We start from the raw sequence: 21,536 nt of genomic DNA on the forward strand, positions 1-21,536 counted from the left end.
CCCCTCCTGTCCCTCTTATTTTCTTCATTTCTGTGTTTTCCCCTTACAAATACAAATTAACCCCCAATTCCATAACATTTTCTTTTTTATGTTTCATAATCCCCCATTTTCATCTTCCATATCAAACCAAACCTGCTCTGGTCGGACACACTTTCCATAAATAATCCTTCAAATCATCAACCCCTTAATTATTATTCAATTTAATCATATATATTATCTCTATAATCTAAATAATTAATATACCTATATACATATACATATATATTTGTCTCTAGATCAATTAAATTAATACATAACCAAATCCCAGACCCCACATGTGGTCAAAAGTTTTTGTTGTCACCATCTACGTGGCCTATGGATTTTGTCCTATAAATACCACCCTACGTTTGCTGAACACCTCTCCAACTCAAACATTCGAAGAACTATCTACCATATTCCAACCAATACATCCACCTCTTTTCTCTCTCTCTCTCTATATATTTCTATTTCTCAACACTTTTTTTCAATCTCATAAATCTTTTATACCTATATACCTCACCTCAACACATTCTTCTTCCCATCGATCCCGAGGCTACCTTAGCAGCACAACTGAAGAAAAAATGAAGATGCTTTCCACAAAAGCCACGTGCAATTCCCACGGTCAAGATTCCTCCTACTTCTTAGGATGGGAAGCTTATGAGAAAAACCCCTTTGATGAGACTTCTAATCCCAACGGCATCATTCAGATGGGTCTTGCCGAGAATCAAGTAATTATACATATTCTTCTTCATACATATGTATAAAAAAAAAATCAGTATTTTTATGTTCTATATATAGCTCAATTATTCACCTTTTCTAATTTTAACTCTTTTTTTTTTCAGCTATCATTTGATCTTCTCGAATCATGGCTTACAAAAAATCCAGACGCAGCCAGCTTTAAACGTGATGGCAAATCAATTTTTAGAGAGCTGGCTCTCTTCCAAGATTACCACGGCTTACCCGCATTCAAAAAGGCATTGGTAGAATTTATGGCGGAAATTAGAGGAAACAAAGTTACATTTGAAGCAAATAACATAGTCCTTACAGCTGGCGCTACATCAGCCAATGAAACACTTATGTTCTGCCTTGCAGAGGCTGGCGATGCCTTTCTCCTCCCAACTCCATACTATCCAGGGTTAGTAGTAATAATATTAAAATTAATTCCTTTACATTCACTTAAGTTTAAATATTTCCCTTTACTATAACTTCAAGCTATGACTATAATAAATAATATAATTCTAATTAATCTTGTTTACTTTACTATAAACAGATTTGATAGAGATTTGAAATGGAGAACCGGAGTTGAGATTGTGCCAATTCATTGCACTAGCTCCAACGGCTTCCAAGTCACCCAACCCGCTTTAGAACAAGCTTACAAAGAAGCTGAAAGTCGCAACCTACGTGTCAAAGGCGTATTGGTTACAAACCCATCTAACCCATTGGGGACTACGATGACAAGAAATGAACTCGACTTGGTTTTTGATTTCATAACCTCCAAAGGCATTCATTTGATCAGCGATGAGATTTACTCCGGGACCGTTTTTGGGTCTCCAGGATTCGTGAGCGCGATGGAGGTACTTAAGGAGAGGAGTAACGAAGAGGAGGAAGTTTGGAAGAGAGTTCATATTGTTTACAGTTTATCGAAGGATTTAGGGCTCCCAGGTTTTCGAGTTGGTGCAATTTACTCTAACGATGAAATGGTTGTGGCGGCTGCTACTAAAATGTCTAGCTTTGGGTTGGTTTCATCTCAAACACAATATCTTCTTTCAGCTATGCTATCCGACAAGAAATTTACGAGAACCTATATTTCGGAGAATCAAAAGAGGTTGAAACAAAGACAGAAAATGTTGGTGAGTGGATTAGAGAAGGCTGGGATTAAGTGTTTGGAGAGTAATGCTGGGTTGTTTTGTTGGGTAGATATGAGGCATTTGTTGGAATCAGATACGTTTGAAAGTGAATTAAAGCTATGGAAGAAGATTGTTTACGAAGTGGGTTTGAATATTTCACCAGGATCATCTTGTCATTGCACTGAACCAGGCTGGTTTCGTGTTTGTTTTGCTAATATGTCACAGTCAACCTTGAAACTCGCTATCAGAAGATTGAAGTCGTTTGTTCAAGAATTGAGATCCGTTTCTACTGCAAACGTTTCCACTACCACTACAAATATTCATGACAACAAATTTTCCAAGAATATCAAGAAAAATATTTTCACCAAATGGGTTTTCCGGCAATCGGTTCAAGATCAAGCCAACCGCAAGCTCCACTATGAACGATAGCCTGGTTTTTTTTTTACTCATCATCCATATTTGGGGGAATTTTTTTTTTCTTAATCTTGTTGAAATATTCCAAATTTAGAATTTTCATATTGTAATTAGATAAAAAAAAGAAAAAGAAAAGTGCACTCGGTCCATTGTGGGATTAGTAGTGGCTTAATTAAATTAATTAATTATTAATCTTTTTTTCATTAATTCTGATTCTTTCTCTGTCCCTCTCTCTCTCTCACTAATTAACATTAGAATATTTAATTGAAATATGTTAGAATCGAATGAATTTTCCAACGTGGAGGATTTTATGCGAGATGTTATCATGTGTTGAAACGATTATGGTTGGCCATGTGAGAAGATTTTATTTATTAATCAATTATTATTATTATTGTTTAATATATAGAGATGATAATAATAATAATAATAACAACAACAACAATAATAATAATAGAAAGAGATGGCTTGCAAAGTGAAACGGCGCCGTTGGCGATAATAGCGGCGGAAGACGGTGGGGGGTTTTTCAATAGTCAGAAGGTGTGCCGACATGAACCGGTTTTATTTGGTTGAGTCATTGGTTGCCCAACCGAAACCGACCTCTTTCTTTTACACAAAAACCAAACACACAAATCACAACAACAACAATAATAATAATAATAAATCTGTGATTTTAAGCAATATGTGTTTGTGTGTTGTGTTGTACAGCAAAAGAAGGCCAATCCCAAGTGGGTTGTTGGTCAGAATAGCAAAGACAGTCAAAGTATTAGGTTGGTTTTCAATGCCTAGGCCCTCCAAGAATCAAACTTTGTCCCCATTTTTCTAATTTTGTTTTTTTCCTTTTGATTAACCTATATATAAAATCTCACTCATTTTATTTTCTTTTAAAGCAATTTAAATTAACTCTAATAAAATTGGATATTATTGATCCCACATGATGCTTGTTCAAATTGCTTTAAAAAAATTATGACATTAATTATATAGGATAAATCCAAACAATAATTTAAGTCAAAGAATTAAATTAAAACTTTGTCTTTATTTTACTTTCTCTGAATTATGTGATAGGATTCAACTTTGCTACTTACATTCTACAAGTTTCATTTTCTTTCCTTCCACCTTTTTTTTCTTCTTTTAGAGAACTTTTTGTTTAGAAAATCTTTGTAAGAATCACGTCTTACTAAAAACAAGTTATTGCAATTTTAGAAAAAATAACATTAAAGTTAATTATGAAGTCAAGAGGTATTGTTTTGTATAATTTAATAATTTTTCTTTCAATTTCACCTCTCAAATTTTCAACTTTGATTTCAGCATTTGGCATCTCTCTACATATACCTCATCCATACTAAAATTTTCTTACAAAGTAAATAAATAAATATAAAAACAAAACAGAAAAAGTAAATAAAAAAAAATGTAGGAATTGTTTGGTTCAAAGAGTGACATTAGGGGAGTAGTTTCACAACTTTACTCCTTACCTCAAGCATTGCGTAGATAAATGAATTTTCTACATCTAACTTCATACTGTCTCCTCTCACACACAAAATATTAAAATGAATTTTCCATTAGACATGTAAATTTTAAAAAGAGAGACGGTAGAGAAAAAGTGAAAGTTGAAAAGTGACGAAACCAAAGAAGAGGTGTGGGGGAGTTATCTTAGAAGAAACTACATTTGAATTTTGATGATATTATTATTTAATTAGTAATTAAATAAAAGAAAGAAAGTGGAAGAAGAAGAAGAAGAAGAAGAAGAAGAAGAAGAAGAATGATTTGACTAAATATTGAAGTTTACGTAGGATTTAGTAGTTGTGAAAAAGTAGGGTTGTCTCATCCAAACAAAATACGCGGTTCAATCCAAACCCCAATCCCTTTGCCGACTAATCAGTTTTACTTCTCTAAAGTACTTCTCCAAAAATCGAAACCTAACACACACACACACACACACAAATCAATCTATCACATCAAATCCAATAGTCCAATCCAATCCAACTATCTATTCCTCCCTATACCAATACCATGCATTTATATTTTGCTTCCTTTCAACTCCTAATTAAAACCCCCATAAAATCATCCGTTACTTTTCCAAAATTCAACTCCTAAATTAATTTGAACTAGTCAAAACCATGCACATAGACACAACCCTTACCCCTTAACTTAATCTAATTATATGTATTTAATCTAATGCATTCAATTTACACTCATCATTATCAACTCTAAATTATTATTATTCTTCTTTTTTTTTTTAAACCAACTAGTCACCCAAGAAAAAATTGGTATTGATTCCATTCCCATTAACTTAAATGTATTATTGCCACATTATCGAAAATTATTGTATTTTTCCCACATGATCATACCCAATTTTTAAAGGGGGAGTATCAACAATATATGTTAAATCATTATATGTATAATAGAGGTAGTTTTAAATTATTGGATATGATTATACCAAGTCAGTTACATATAAAGATCTTAGAATATCTCTGTGAGTTTTATTGGATTTTGAAAAATTAAATAACTTTAATACAAATGATCAAGATTTGTTAAGATACATTAAATAATTATACCACAGAATGATTGCAGGAATTATTTTTTTTCTCTCAATTTTCAAATAATATGACTTACGTTACTAATGTCATGGCCGTAACTTGTAAGATTTATATTTATGTAGAAGTATACAAATATTAGTAAAATATAAGAATGGGTGTAAAAGGAATTAAATGACTGACGTATATGTCATGTGCTCGTACTAAATAAGCACGCCTACCGACCACCATATTATTTTTTTTTTCAAAACCTTTCAAACGTCAAAATAGGGGGAGGGGGCGACAATATATTTTATATATCTTATTAATTAATTAATTTATTTATTTATTATTATTATTATTATTATTATTATTATTTTACCTTAGTCCTTGAACTCCAATATATATAAATACATAAATATATATTATATCGTCCTTTAGTTATTTTGAACTATTTTCCTATTTTATTTATCATTCTATGATCTACGTAGTTCTTTGAATTTAATCTCTTTTTTACATTTCATATTTTTATTTCAAATATTTCAATAACAATTTCTTTTAGTGGCCAATTAGTCTTTCTATGTGAATTCTTATATTTTTACTTCTTTAATTGTATCCAAAAGAAGTATTACCTCTCAACTAATTTTTACCCTTGATGCTCACTTTTTTTTGCACGTCTATAAATATTATTTGTTAACAATCAGTTCTTTTTTTTTCTTAACTCTTCTTTAGTTTTAGAAGAATATTAGGCTAAGAAGTGGAAGTCATAGTTTTAAATTTTTAATTGAGAAGTTTTCCATATCCTTTTGAAACTAGTTAAAAAAAATCCACCAAAGTAGAAGAATTATTAAAACTTTCAATTATAATAGTAATTTGAAAATTTTCAACAAGGTTACTCAATTGACACGGACATGTATTTTATCAATTTCACTTTTAAAAGTTTAATTATTCTACCAATCTATATTTTCAAAAGAAAATTGTAGTTCAAAATATGAAAATAAAATAATATTTAACACAATGGGAACGGAAGTCAAATTATCCAAACATAAAAGCACTGTGATACAAATCTTCATCTGTAATCCTTGGGCTGAAGTGTAGTTTGTCAATATTGGAAAAAAAGTCAATATGAAACGAAACTTTTATTTATGATCCTTGAGATTTAATCAACTAAAGTTCCTATTTTTCAGCACGGGTGATTAAAGGGAATTAATTACTTGTAGTTGTGTGAAAATGGGTGTGAGAACTTTAACGGGGGTCAACTTAGTTCTAACGACCCATTCCAAGTTTGGGTTTGAAAAGAAAAATATTTAAATATGGGAAACAAATAAAATATTGTGTTGAAATATATCATATAGTTTAGTTTTGAAGCATATGAATAAAATAATTAATTAGTAGTTTTTTAATAAAAGATTTGGAAATAATTTATAAAGAAGTTTTGCAATTACATTAAGTGGTGGGGACTAACAAGTTATAAAACATAACATGAAGAAAAACCAAAAACAAGAGAATATTGGTCGATCTTTTTGGGTGTTGGGGTTTGACTAAACCTGTTTGTGCCTCAAGACTTTGCCCGGTTTCGGTTGGGCAAGTGCTCTGATTTTGTTTTTCTTTTATTAGTATTATTAGTAGTATTATTATTACTATTATTAATTTTCTCTCAATAATACAATAATTTTATTTTAAAAAATGAAGTAAGGGCACAATAACACATGATTTGATACTTAAGTTCAACGAGAACACACTGATTTCCGCGTAACGGTTCCTCACTCCAATCCCTTTATTGTTATTTTATATTTCAATATCAATATACATGTAAACAACCTTTAATTTCTTTTCTCAATTTTGGACGGTGCAAAAGCCAAGATTGTATCTTTGATTTCATTTTCTATTTCAACAATCTCAATTAAAGAAACCCTTCTAATTTATTTATTATTAAAATATGTTCTACCAAAGTTTAAATTATAAGTTTATAATTTGTATATAACCAATGTATATTAAAAATTAGTTAGAACCTCCACTCTATTATTACTAAATAGATTCACAAAATATACCCAAGTAATCATATAGGCTTTTATTAAACTATATATAATGATTATGATTATAATTCTTAATATTTATACTTGGTAAACAATTATAGCTTAAAAACCAACCAATCAAACCAAACTCATTGTCAAATAGTCCAATAAATATTTCAGCCGAGTATTAGGTTGATATTAATTTATTTTATTGATACAAAAAAAAATGAGGGAAGGGATTTGAATATTTAGGAATCTTCTCTCACTATATACGTTGTTGAAGAAAAATATATACTAATGAATCCGAGAGAATAATTTGAGAGTAATTAAGAAATTAAACTAGTTTAATCTAGAAAAAGGAAAGAGAGGTTGAATGGTCTAAGTAATTCATTAAAGATGTTGGTAAAGTCGGCAATTAGCTAATCAAAACGGCTTTTCAAACGTAGACATATCAAAGTAATATAATTAAAAGGACATGAAAACCCTTGATTGAAAGAGATGTTTTGAGACAAACTCTTACTACACATTTCTATCACCCATTAGACCCATATATTCAACCCATGATGTCAACTTAACAAAATCATTTGGGACATTGACAAGAAAGGCATAAATATAGTTTTATCCTAATATGAATTTTTAAATTATTTCGGTCCCATTGATAACGATATCAATTTTCTATTTTTCATTCTTTAAAACTTAGGTTTGTTTGTTCACCATCTCTCCTTTTCTTTTTTCTTTTTCATTCAACTATTCCAAAGCCACACTTTTAAATCATTAGTTAAATTATACAACAACCCACAAGGAAAGTAGTTATGATATCAAAATATACCTAAAATTTTTTTAAACAAAGAAATCGTTGAAGAAATATATATATATATATATATATATATATATATATATATATATATATATATATATCCATTTTTTTCCTTTGATAACGTGGGATTAATAACTAATTAACAAGATAAGAGCAATAATTGAGAATCATTGAAACTAGAAGCTAAGGTTTGTTGCATTATTATTGTTGTTGTTGTTATTATTATTAGCAAATCTTCAAGTAAGCTAACTTTTGATTTCTCTCTTTCACGAAGGTACATGATGGTATGGAAGTCATGTGGGTTTCACGTGAAGAAGTTATGTGTAGCACATGCATGCTAAAAAGGGAACATAAAACATCTGCATGCATATATAATATATATACATGCATATATATTATACGTAGTAGGGTTTGGGAAAAGGGCATAAAGGGATATTAGGATTTTTATATATTTCTTTTAATAAAGAGTGTTTATAATAAGGAGCAACTCGTTGTGGCTCTTCCTCTGGTGATGCCTAAGCAGCATGAGACAAGGAGGGCCAAAGGAACATGACTTGGCTTTCTACACATCCATTAATATTTTTCTACTGCACACTTGTAATTTTTTGTATTGGACTTTGTCTTGAGATTTTACAATTGATTCTTATGTTTTGAATGATTGGGATCAGAAGGATCAGAGACTTTGTCTTCTCATTTATGGCTAGCTATACCTTGGTTATGAAGCAACAAAAAATAAAATTTACTTGCTTTTGAATTTATATAATATGTTTTTTTTTGGCACCAAAAACCCTACTCCTCGTCTCATCCCATTTGATACAATTAAATTTGCACCAAACTTAGCCTCTCTTATCTTTACCATATTCATTTTGGTTGTCTATTTGTTTTTTTTTTCATTCATCTTATTAAATTTGTGTATCAAAAAATCTCGACATATATAGTATAATGGTTATCGTTTTATATAAATTTACATTACTATGGTATAGCATTATTAAAAAAAGAAAAAAGAAAAGGCAACACTAGAAAATTTTGCAATCGAGGGCCTTCTACGAAATTCCTTTCGTTTCTATCAATATTTCAATATGAATGCTTTGTTTCTGATTGAAAAAAAATGATGATTATTTTCTATCCCAATTTATCTTGAAGAACGATCATTTATGTTCCATCTAAATATTGTCAAGAAAAAGTTGTCGGAGATCGATTACAAACAAACTTGGTAAGAAATATGAGTGGAGTAAAAACAAATTAAAGTTATGTTTTACAATTTATAAAAACATGTGTCAAGCGAAATCCAAAGTTTTTCAAACTCACGGATCAAATATCTACATGAAACGATCTGGACGAAATCTATAAAAGTTGGATACTGCACTTTGAAATTAGAAACAAAAAAGTAAAAAAAAAAAAAAAAAAAAAAACAAAGAAAGAAAGATTTTTATGCAGTGGAGTTGACCATGCATGAAGAAGAAAAAATAAATCGTGATCTTGTAAATAAACAGTTTTGTGCATGGGGATCACATAAATATATTTGAGATCTTGCTTTTTTGAAAGTTTTGCATAATCTATTGTGCAGGATATGTTTCTTGACTATCATGTCACTGTCTTTTTATTTGACTTTTTTTCCATGATTTCTGGGCGTTCTTTTTTTGACTTTTATACATCATATAATATCTACCTATTTCATATTTTCATCCATATATATACATATTTTGTGATTTTCATGTATTTTTCCCATTAGTTTATGTTTTGAATTCATGGCAGTCTATTGCCCACGAATCTAGTTGAGTTATTAGTCCCAGACAAATATTATTTTTGTAATGAAGAGAGCATACAATTTTCTATACTTAATATCAATTAATTGCATTGGTGTTATATGTATGGGAAGATTTTTATTTGTTAATAGTCAAGTTATTTGAACACTAATCTCAAATTATCGTGACAAAAATTGTCATAAAAAATTGATTGGTTAGCCCTAGTGAGTAACATAAGCTGTGTTGTACTTGTCATATGATGAATTGATCCCAACTCATTGTCAATTTTCATAAATCTTTTGTTTGGGTATCTGCATAAATTTGATACAAGTAGTAGGTATTAATATGGTGCCTAACATCCCTTCACATGTTTAAATCATTAAAAATTTTGAATTTAAGTACATCTTGAACTGCATTCATATTTACATAATGTACTAACTACTAAGTATTTAATTGTGAAAAATACTCATATAATATACATATATATGTATACCGCATGCATGTTGTATGTATGTGTATATATTAACGAAGGAGATAGATGAACATTCGGGATGGATGCAGCTCGTAGTTTTCCTTTTAAATACATGGCTAGAGTTTTTTGGGAGGTATATATGATATGACATATTAGACTGACCCGACCGAAGCTAGTTGGTTCGGTCTATTCAAGTTGGCTGGGTCAATAAAATCAAGCTAAGATTGGGCTGAAATTCATATTGGGCCTTGTCCGTCAAGACCCAGCCGACTGGTTGAACCTTTTCCATTCGGATCTCTTGGATTGGACTTGTAGCTTTAGTGTATTACAAATTGAATTTCTAACAATGGTATAACATATGGTATTTTGCTTTATACTAAACGACAAAAGTGGATATTATACACATCCATTCGAAACATATTCCTTTACACTCAATTGAAGTAGAACTATGCATTTTGCACATTTTCAATAACCCTTAATTTCCCTCAAACAAAAATACTTGGTCAAAAGAATAAAATATGAGAAACAGCGCATGTTGTCCTCTCTAAATCACAAACTCCATCCAAGTTCATTTCACAGCCAGAGAAGCAAAAAAGAGTGTTTTTTTCTTCTTTTTTTGTAGTACAATATGCGTGGATTTAGGGAAATTACATGAAATGGGAGGAAACATATGGAGATTGTGGAATATGTCGAAGGAGGAATTGGCATTGCTTTTTTAAAAACCATAGCTTTAGTATTTGTCTGTGAAATTAATGCCAAACCAACAAAATAAAACTTGGGCTTTTTGGTTTTTGGTTCTTGGATGTTAAAGTGGGTGAGGTATCCCAAATATCCCGCTTCCTGCCCTTTTCCTTTTTCCATAAAGATATGCTTTTTTGTCTTTTCACCCACTCGTGTTCTTTTTAGTATAATTACTTACTTTAGTTCTATGCAAAAGGGTTATTATTGTTTATTCTTTTTATTACTTTAACCCATTATTATTGTACTTCAAAGAAAGTAAAGAATGATGATGTTCATTTGCTTGGTAAAGATCAAAACTATTTGTCCTATATGCTTTTGTTTCTCCATTTTACTTTTTATGTGTTTTTTTAGATGTCTCTTCTTTTTGTTCATGTACTTTTCAAATTATATGTACAATAATATTCTTTAATACAAAACTATGAGTAGAGATGCAATACTTATGTAATTTCTAAACAACGTTCTCACATTTAATCATAAAACTGTACTAATATATAATATTTGGATAAATGAAGAATGCTCACTTTTGACTATAAGAAATTCACTATCATTTTAACATTTTATCGTAACTATATATAATAATGAGACGTTATATGGATCGAAAATGATAAGAAAGAGGTTTGAATTGAAAATGGTGGGAATTGAATGTAATTTGAATTTCGAATTACAAATTGAGCCGAAATGAAAGAAAGGAATGAAATGTAAGAAAATCTAATAATGAGCGTAATAATTCTGCAAAATAAGAGAGGCCCATAATTAGGAATTGATGGGCTTTTGGAAGCCCGTTAGGCTTGGATCAGGCCGACCCGCTTTATTTAGAATAAAATGGTAGATGGGGTAGTAAAGCCCCCAACTCTATCGCTCGGTTACAGCCCAAGGAAGGCAGGTACAAAGAGTCAACTTTTGAAGTTAAATATTGATGGGTTATTATCCAACATCCAGGATTAGATAATACAATAAGTTTTAAAATTCAAATTGATAGTGGCAAAGTTCTTGGAAAAAGAAGGCAAAGTCAGTAGGTGTAGCACAGAATGTTAATTACTATAGTTTAATAATCTAATTTTTTTAAAAAAAAAGGTATATAAATGAGGGGGTAGAATAATAATAATAAATAAATATAAAATTAGGGTAAGTGAGTGTCAACATCTACGTAATAAAATAAAGTGAGTGGGAGGAATTGATGAATTGTAATATATGAATATTTAAAGAGAAAATGGGAGAAAAGGTTGGGTATGAATTGGAAGATCGTCGGGGGGCTTTTGTCGTGGCTTGTATTGGATTCAATCAACCCTTCTATGGCCTTCTTTCTTACTTTCTTTCTTTCTTTCTTTCTTTCTTTCTTTCTACCTTTCTTCCCAACCCTTAAATAATAACAATAATATTACTCATAAAAGTAGCCAATTTTAAAATATTCAACTATCTTTGTACCACATATATGTGTGTGTGTGTATATATATATATGTTCAACCAAGATGTAAATGTAATTATTGTAAATTTAGTTAATCATACTTGTTTCTGCTTGATTTTTATTATTTTATTGTATAATAAATGATCATCCTTCTTAAATGAAATTAAAAAAATTTCAAATGGAATTTTAAATTTTGTAAATTGATAGTAGATCCGTTAGATATAAAATTAAATTTTATATATAATAAAACTCTAAATTTAAATTTTATGTTTTGATAGAGTGAATTTTGAAAATTATATGTTGATTATGTCAAAGACATATTAAAAACAAGTTTAAAATTTTAGAGATAGGATGGACATAAAGCTGGAAATTCAAGATGGCAAACTTAATCAATACAAAATTAAAAGCTAAGAACCTATGAAGCCGTTTTTAATCTTCAATGGTAAATTATTAGACTACTTTTTATCAAAGTCGAGTTTTTTTTCTAGAATTTATGGGTTATGGGTCCATTACGTTTAATCTACTACGTTTTTGTTGCACCAGAATTGTTTTAAAACTAAACTTGTAAATTAACCTAACATCTTTTTATGTTTTCATCTCATACTAAATAGTAACGCAATCTATTTGGATTTTGTATTTTTTTTTCCAGGGAAAGGTTGAGAATAACCCTTAGAATTTTTTTCCTCCATTTAAAAAATAAAATAAATGCTTTTAAAATTTTAATCAACACAAAACCAATATATGTTTTAAAACCTATAAAATAGATTCATTTGTGATTTTTTTTTCACGATAGATGAGATGAGATTTAATAGATATATTTGATCATTTCAACTATGTAAACACATTTAAATTAGGGGTATTGGCAAAAATAGCAAAAAGAATGACGGTAATAAAATCTATATTACCACATTTTCTAAATTGCAAAAGTAACAAATTTAAAAGTCTTCTGATAGTTCTTCAATAACTCTCTGATAGTCATTTGATAATCATATAATATCATTAATTATTTATCATATTTGTAATATTCACAATAGGTAAAAAAGATGTGTTAAATTGTTTTATCATTTGCTGTAATTTCCTTTTAAATTATCGCATTCATATTTTAGATAAGATTGTAAGTATAAGAAAAAAAAAAGTACAAACGAGAGTTTATATAGAGGAGGACGAGAGATCAATTAAATATAAAGTAAAGAAGACTAAACAAAAGTCGGCCAATTGAGAGATTGTATGTTTGTGATAAGTAATTTGATTTTGAAAAGTTGGGCTTATTTTTTCATAATTCTCACTCATCTTTCCTAATTAAACATTCTTATATTTTTAGACAAATTTCAAGATATTTAGCTAGATTTTTTAAAACTAGCCCCTAAATTGTTGATTGTATAACAAAAAAAAAATCATTTAAAACTTATTTTTCAGCCAATTACACTTCTATTCTGTTTTTTGTTTTTGTTTATCAAAATTGAACTTATTTTCTTTCCGCGTGTTACCATTATTTACATTTTTCTTAAATACAATAGTTGAATTATTGTCCGAATTTAAAAAACAAAACAACTATTTTAAAAGTGCCTTTTTCTAATTTTTTAATTTTTATTTGATTTTTTAAATTATTGGTAGAAGATAAACAGGAAGAAGTACTTAGAATTAAAAGCAATGTCTATAAACTTAATTTCTGAAAACAAAAACAAGCAAAACATAATAATCGTCGACTATAATTTTTCTCATTTGAATCTCTCTCCCTCCGAATTATTTGGCACATTATCACTTCTCTTATAAATGGAATGTTCACATTTTTGATATGGAACTGAATTTTTCTTGTTTTGATTAAATAGGTAGGGATAAGTATAAGGAACTAAAAGATAGATATTAATAGTGTTATTGAAACGGCTATCACATTGGATGGTAATGGTATATCATATGAGTTGGAATTTGATTGCATATAGTGGCTAATTGCTAATTAAGTGCGTCCTTGTTTCAATTGTAATTAAAGGAATACCACAAACATTATTCATGATCAATTAATATATAAATATATTATATTGAGTCAAGCCATTTAACATATTGATGTCATTGCTTACACACACATTTATATCTTTATTTATTTAACAAAAAAGAAAACTTTTTATATGGACACACCCTTTTGAAATTATTGCTTCATTTCTTTGGAAATTGATCAAGAAGTTTCTTGGGATAAAATCCTTAGTTTCCTTTTATTTCTTATCTTAATTCTCTACTTTAACGTTGGTTCCATTTTAATATAATCTATCTCAATTTTTGTTATCTAACGTTCTTTTTCAATAATGCATGGTATTTTCTTGTGGAAACTAAATTACTATTATATATTAAATTCATGCTAGAGATTGAGAATGTAAAATATATATATATATTAGATGATATTAAGTTAACCTTAGTCTATTATTAATTAACTTTTGTCTAAACTTAGCCCCTCGGATGCACATATTATATCAATATTAAAGAAGAAAAAGGAGCTGATATTTATATATTGTGTATGAATTTGAAATGTCTCCTTCAATTGGGCATTTAAAATTAATAACATCTTAGCCGCCACATGTAACGAATTTTTGCTTCCCATTAGATTTAATTAATTACAACCTATTTTCTTTTTCCTAAGGAAAATTAACTTCTTGTTGTTTTGCAATAATTAAAATAAGTATTTTTGTTTATTTAATAATGAAATGTTGTTTGTTTCCTTCTTGTTTTTGTTGAGAATGTTTGTAAGATTATGTGGATTTGTTTTTTCAGTATTTTTTTGTGGTCTAAACTAAATATTATTCATATATTTGGTTAATATTATATTGAAGAAGACATCAAATAAGTTGGCTTCATAATTAGAGGTTTTCTTAGTTGAGACATTACATAGGCCACAAAAATATTTGTACTTTTGACCCTCGATATTAGACCCCTATTAATTAAATATTCATTAGATTAATAACACTTTCTTGCCTTTTATTTCTTACCGTTTCTAAAATTTCAATTATTCTTTGTTGAATCACATGATGCAAAAACTAGATTTCATGATGGTTGTTGTTATAAAATAGATGAATTAATTATTATATTATTAAGTTAAAACATCATATTTTATCTATTACCATATCATCATTCATCGATTTCAAAAAAAATTAGAAGGAGATTTCCAAATTTAGAATTTTAGATTTGGATCTTTTCTTCTACCTTTGTAACATAATTGTTACAAGTGAATATAATCATGTGACATGTTATGGAATCGATGAAAGAACATATAAAACATAAAGTAATAAACAAATTAATCAACATAGAAATTTCACTTATACATTACATTTACAAAAAGAGAAATATAACAATTTTGATTAGATAATAATTCTTAATTTAGAGGGACAACGTCGTTAGGATTAGAGAGTTTATATAATACATTTTATTCAAAATTCTCTAATACTTGATCATTTAAAGCACGAGATAGAATAGAATTAGGTCTAAATGGCAAGCTCTCCGACATGAATTTACTAATTTGTTAGTATTAGATATTAAATTAACATAAGGAAGATTCAATAATAACCTATCGAAATGGAAGAATTTTCCATGGTAACTAATTGATGGAGTCAATCCTGGGTTCCGTCAATTTAATTATTTTGAAATGATGTCAACTTTTCTTGGATTGAAATAATTATATATAGTTAATTAAATAAAACTGGTCTCATTAGAGCAACATAATTGAGGATTATTGAATTCATTACTTTTCAACAACCACGTGATTGACATTAATTGATTATTGGACGCTTGTCGTCTACAAATATATTATTATTGCACTAAACAATTTATCCTTAGCTTAGATATTTTTATACAATACCCCTATTATGTTATTTCAAATTTAGAGCTTTGATTTTCTTTTTCTTTCGATATTATTCGTGTCAATAATTTTAATACAATCCCCCTATCTTATATAACCATACCCACATAAAATTATTCGCATAGAGCAAGTCAATTCTCACACAAATCTTGTTCAAAGTTAAATAATGGCTAATAATACCCAAAAAAATATAAATAAATAAATAAAAACTAATCTTTCATACTTCAAAAAGAATTATCGTAGATAATTATATTTGGTAGTAATCAATTAACTGTTTAACAATTTTTTTTAAAATCGTAGCAATAGTAAAATCTATCATTGATAAATTTCTTATATAAACGATATAATTGGATAGACAATAAATCTAAATTTTGTTTTATCTACAAATGTTTATATATCATATATATTAATTTAGACTTGATTTTTTATATAAATTTATATGTTATTTCTTTGATTACAAGTAGTAGTAGTATTATTTATTAATAATTAATGAACATGAGATCAACAATTGAAGTATATTTCGTGGAGAGTGGAGATAATTAATTAAAATTTAGGAAGAATGTAACAAAAAGGATAGAAACAAAATAATTTTAGAAGACTGTTCAAGTCATTGATTAAATTATGACTGTCAGGCTAGCTAGCCATTTAGAATGATTATAAGTCTATGAAAGTGATTTAATAATTAATAATAAACAATGAAGAGTAATAATTTTGGGTTAATGTTCAAATAAGTCAGCTCAAAATGTCAAACAATGATGTGAAAAATGGTGAAATAATTGAGAGAAGAAAAGCTGAATTTGCATTGGAACACATTGACAGACAAAGTCCAACTTGCACGTTAACCATTGCACTTAAAACTCCTAAAAAATCAGCCTTTGACTTTATAAATATATACATATATATATACACACACACACACACATATTACAATTTACAAGTAGATTCAAGAAAAAAGTTGGAACTTGAGATTTTTTTTTTCTTTTGCTTCATTTTCAAATTTGTCATTTCCCATATCTTAGATTCCTACTTTGTAATCATTTGAGTTCACTCTAATTAGTCTCGTCTCATCTATATGATTGACTATGTACTTTTTATATATAACATAATTTCATTTTCAATATTAGGTTACATGCAAAATAGAGATAAATCATCCACAACTAAGAGATTTGAAAATTAAGTTTTAATGAATAAGGGCAGAGCATATATCGGGATATATATGTATATATCATTTTCTAGCTTAAATCACCGATCGATAAAAATAAATTAAATTAATAGGTGAATGAAGAATTTAATTACATATCATCGTTTAACACAAGGTCTAGTAAAAATTGATGTTAAATGAAGAAATATAATATTGTAGAAACTTAAACACAAAAACTCATGAACTATATATATGTATATTCTCTTACCATATTAAATCACCCGTTAACCCAAAAACTTAAATTAATGGAATAATACATCAATTAATAACATTAAAAGAAGGGAGGTTAAGTCACGTAAGATTATAAATTAAAGTTAAAAAGTTTTTCTCTTCAAAATGGAAATACTATACATAAAAATAAGTTTAATTCATAAAAGTAAAGTTTTATAGGTTTAAGATACATTTGTTGATTAGTACAAATAATTGAACTTACTTTACATCTCTTTCATTGAAAATTTTGTTGATCCAACAAATAAAGTAAAATGATAGGTTTATATTTAAAGTAAAATATTCAATTTAATTAATATCAACTTATAGGTTGGGAGTGCGACCAAAACTTCCCATCCATTAAATAACGAGGATAATCATTAGTATATATAAGTAAATATAACTATTTTTATTGGTACGGGAGGATGAAACCAAAAATAAAATTATTTATTTTAATTAATTTAAATTGAAACCTGGATTTTCATTCTTATTATTATTGAAAGAAAAAAACTATCGATAAGCTTTTATTATCGCAACTTCCGATAACTATGACCATACACATTTTTAGATCTACAATATGTTTTTTTATGCTATGCCCAAGAGGGATACGACAAGCATTTCGCCAAAAACAATAAAATCGAGCCAAGGAGGAGGATCCTCTAATCCCAAATACAAAAATTTCCATCTATTCTTCATTTTAACATGTTCATTATAGTTGAGTATACATATTTGATCGGATCTCAATAGTCAAATGTCATAACAGATAAACGGGGTTTTATCTTTAAAATCAAATGACAAAAAAGGTTAACAGACGTGTATTTTACACTTAAAAAAAAAACCCTCACTCAATTAATGTAACATTCAATCCGAATGAGTAAGGTTTTTTTATCAACTACACAAGCTGGGATGTAACTTTTTTTTTTTTTTTTGTTTAAAATGAAACAAATAAATTTCTTTGAATTTAAAGAATAATGAAAGGATTTGGAAAGAAAAAAAAGAAAAGATTGATTAAGAGATATGTTTAAATTTTGAAAGAAGAGTGGGACCATATGGGGATGTAAAGATAATAAGTAAGTGGTTAAGTTGTGTGTGTAATACTAATAATGGGAGACAAGGGATGGTCCAAGTTGTGAAGAAAGGAACAGTAATAACGCTGTTCAATATTATGTCTATATAGATATTCCAAACCTAAATTATATAAATTATAATAACAATAATGTCCATTTCAAAATAAATAAATAAATAAATAAGAGCCCAAAGGGGGGACTCCTTTTCTCCTTCCTTGTAAACTCAAAAACACAAACATATATGTGTAACAATACCAATCCCTAGCTAGCTACCTCATTCTTATATTATATATATACATACATACATACATATATAATATATATTATAATTTATAATTATCGTTCGTTTTTTGGTTGGAATTACATGGGCTGGCTGTTTATGTGTGGGAAACGAAGTTTGTAGAAAGACATGGAGATAGTTGGTGTTAGAAAGCAGCCATTTTTATGGATGCTTTTCGTTGCTACATAACAACTAACTCACTGCCAAATAATCTCCATTTTTATTTCACAAACCCTTCCACTTCCATCCCTTTCATTCATAATCCCAACCCCAACCCCTAACTCCTCATTAAATAATTACACTTAAATTCTGACTTGGTTTTCCACAGTTGCGTGTGTTTGGTCTAAGTTGGGCACTTGGAATTATGAATTTTACCCCTTGTTTTTGTGAACACCATGATTAAAAAACATCAATTTGGTCGTCATATTAACTTCTTTACCCTACGGTTTCACTCCTGGGAGGCCGATGTTTTGAGCCAATTAAAAATAGAGTGATAAAATTTAGAGTGTTTCGAACACTTTAGGGCCTGAGTCCACAAACACTCTTTCTTTGAGCAAGAGGAGTGGAGTTGAACAACTTTTGCTTTCCCCTTGTACAAAGAATGAACCACACCGTAAATATTACTGACATTTTTACACTGGTGTATATGTGTATGTGTGACACATTAGAAACTAAACAAATATCTTAGATTTGAACCTAATAGTTTTATTAGAAGACAAACCAATTACCAAAAATTACATGTAACCGTGCAAAAATGTCGGCTACATTGTGACAATTAGGGAAGAACGACTAGTATTATATTATTGCCTCGGAAACCTTACAATTTCCATAAAGATATTTAACTAAATAGAAGATTAAAGGAAAAGAAAATAAAATTTATTTTATATATATATATATATATATATGGAATGGGATAAAGAGATTAATATAGAAAATGAGAATTAAGAATAAGAATTAGTTCTAGAAGAGAGCAAACTCAAATTAGGGGGGAAATAATAAATAATAGAGAGATATATAATAAAGTTAGAGATGAAGCATTTTGAGAGAGAAAGAGTGAAAAAGACGAAAACAAGAAACAAAGGGAATAATAACTTGAATGAGTTTGGATTAAGGGGGAAAATTAGAAAACCCAGTAAAAATTTCCCAAATAAAAATTTACAAACCCTTTTTGTAATGTAGCCTGAAGTTGTTTGTTCTTTTTGGTCATTGAAGGGAATAATGTGAAGAGTGATGAGCAAAAGCAGGAGCAATAACATGATGATGTTGATGTTGGGAAGCTTCAAAATCTGAATAATTAAAACCCAAAGAACTGATTTCACCCAAACTATAACTGCTTTCTCCAGAAGTACTACTACTTGGCATCATCCCATAATTATTAAAATCCTCCACTAACCCATTCTCAAAATTCTCCAACATTATTGGATCTCCAAATTCACCACCACCACTACTGTTTTGATCAACTGATCCATGGAATATTCCATCATTACTCACTCCAAATTCCATGTTCAACTCACCGAAATTTGAACTTTGAAACACTAATGGATTTTGATTCTCCATCGGATTGTTGAATTGAAATGATGGAGGATGATGATGATCAGAATAATAAAACTTTCCACCCATTTTCAAAATCAAGTCCCTAACCTGATGATCTTGGGTGCTTGTATTGAGATTTGGGACATATGAGGCTTCATAATTATTGAGATTGAGTGAAGACGAAGGATGAATGATATTATTGAAATTCTTATCAAAATCATCCTTTTTTAAGGCAGGAATTCTTCTAGCCGCTAAAGCTTGTTGCTGCTTTCCCAAAAGCTTCTTCTTTAATCTTGTGTTCCAATAGTTTTTTATGTCGTTGTCCGTTCTTCCAGGTAATTGTGCTGCAATTATTGACCATCTACGAACCACAGAAAAAAATTCAGAGATTACATAATTGAAGAATTAAGGAGATTTAGTTTTTATAAAAAAATTAAATTAAAAGTATTACCTGCTTCCTATGCTTATATAGAGGCTACAGATGATATTATCTTCTTCCTCGGAGAAACCTCCATGTTTGATGTTGGGGCGGAGATAATTGAGCCATCTCAGCCGGCAACTTTTCCCACATCGCTTAAGACCTAACAATTTTATGCTTTTTGTAAAGAAAATCAAGTGTAAAGAATTAAAGCTAAGAACAATAGAGAAGAGAAACTTGGAAGGTACCTATTTTCTGAGGCAAGGCAATCCAGTTACCGCCGGTGCCAAATTGGTCAATATAAGCTTTGAGTTTGGCATCTTCCTCAGGCGACCAAGGACCCTTTTTCACATTGGCCTTGTCACAACAAGGAGCTCTTCCCATGATCTCTCTTCTTCCTTAATTAATTCTTATCTAATCTTGTGTGGTTTTTTCAGCTATTTAATTTGTTGGTGATCGGTTTGGTGATACCCAACATGATGATAATGGTTAGGTTTATATATATATATATATAAGAATGAGAGAGAGTAGTAGCTGGAGGAGAAGAGGATGCATGTAAAGGAAGGGGTCACACACAGGGATTTCAAAAAGGGAGTTTTGGAAAGAAAAGAAAAAAAAAAGGTCCCAACTTTATGATTTAATAAGATTAAAATAAATTGAAATTTATGCCACAATTTGGAGACTTAAAAAAGGTTTCTTTTTTGTCCTTGACCTTTTCCTCTTAATCCAATATATGCAACAATTCATGTGAATTCGTCCCCCTAATATCTTTTTCACTCACATTTATTTAATTATATATATATATATAATATTCACCACACACACACACGCAAGAGAAAAAGGCAATAGAAATAGAATTTAGAAAGAAGGGGAAAGTGTGTGTACTAGATCAATAGTAAAATCTGAAGGGGGGAAGGGGAGTGCTCTCACATGGGGGTTTAGTCAGGAAGAAGGGAAAGAATGGTTCCAAAGTAACAAAAGTGTATGAAAGAATTTTTTTTTAAT

General features: G+C 29.2%; 2 protein-coding genes across 2 annotated transcripts; one reads left to right on the top strand and one right to left on the bottom strand.

The window, feature by feature from the left end:
• Positions 1–403: 403 nt before the first annotated feature.
• Positions 404–2,306, top strand: LOC103484881 (1-aminocyclopropane-1-carboxylate synthase CMA101). Its single transcript, NM_001297534.2, is given in 3 exon segments — positions 404–746; positions 861–1,153; positions 1,289–2,306. Coding segments are annotated over 3 exon segments (1,446 nt in total). The 5' UTR covers positions 404–599; the 3' UTR covers positions 2,295–2,306.
• A 17,345-nt stretch (positions 2,307–19,651) lies between these two features.
• Positions 19,652–21,211, bottom strand: LOC103484882 (transcription factor MYB87). Its single transcript, XM_008442217.3, has 3 exons — positions 20,780–21,211; positions 20,565–20,694; positions 19,652–20,474 (listed from the first exon to the last, which is right to left on the bottom strand). The coding sequence occupies exons 1-3, from the start codon at positions 20,913–20,915 to the stop codon at positions 19,784–19,786; spliced, it is 957 nt and encodes a 318-aa protein (XP_008440439.2). The 5' UTR covers positions 20,916–21,211; the 3' UTR covers positions 19,652–19,783.
• Positions 21,212–21,536: the final 325 nt, after the last annotated feature.

Source organism: Cucumis melo, chromosome 8 (assembly GCF_025177605.1).
Source record: "Cucumis melo cultivar AY chromosome 8, USDA_Cmelo_AY_1.0, whole genome shotgun sequence".
Lineage (NCBI taxonomy): Eukaryota > Viridiplantae > Streptophyta > Magnoliopsida > Cucurbitales > Cucurbitaceae > Cucumis > Cucumis melo.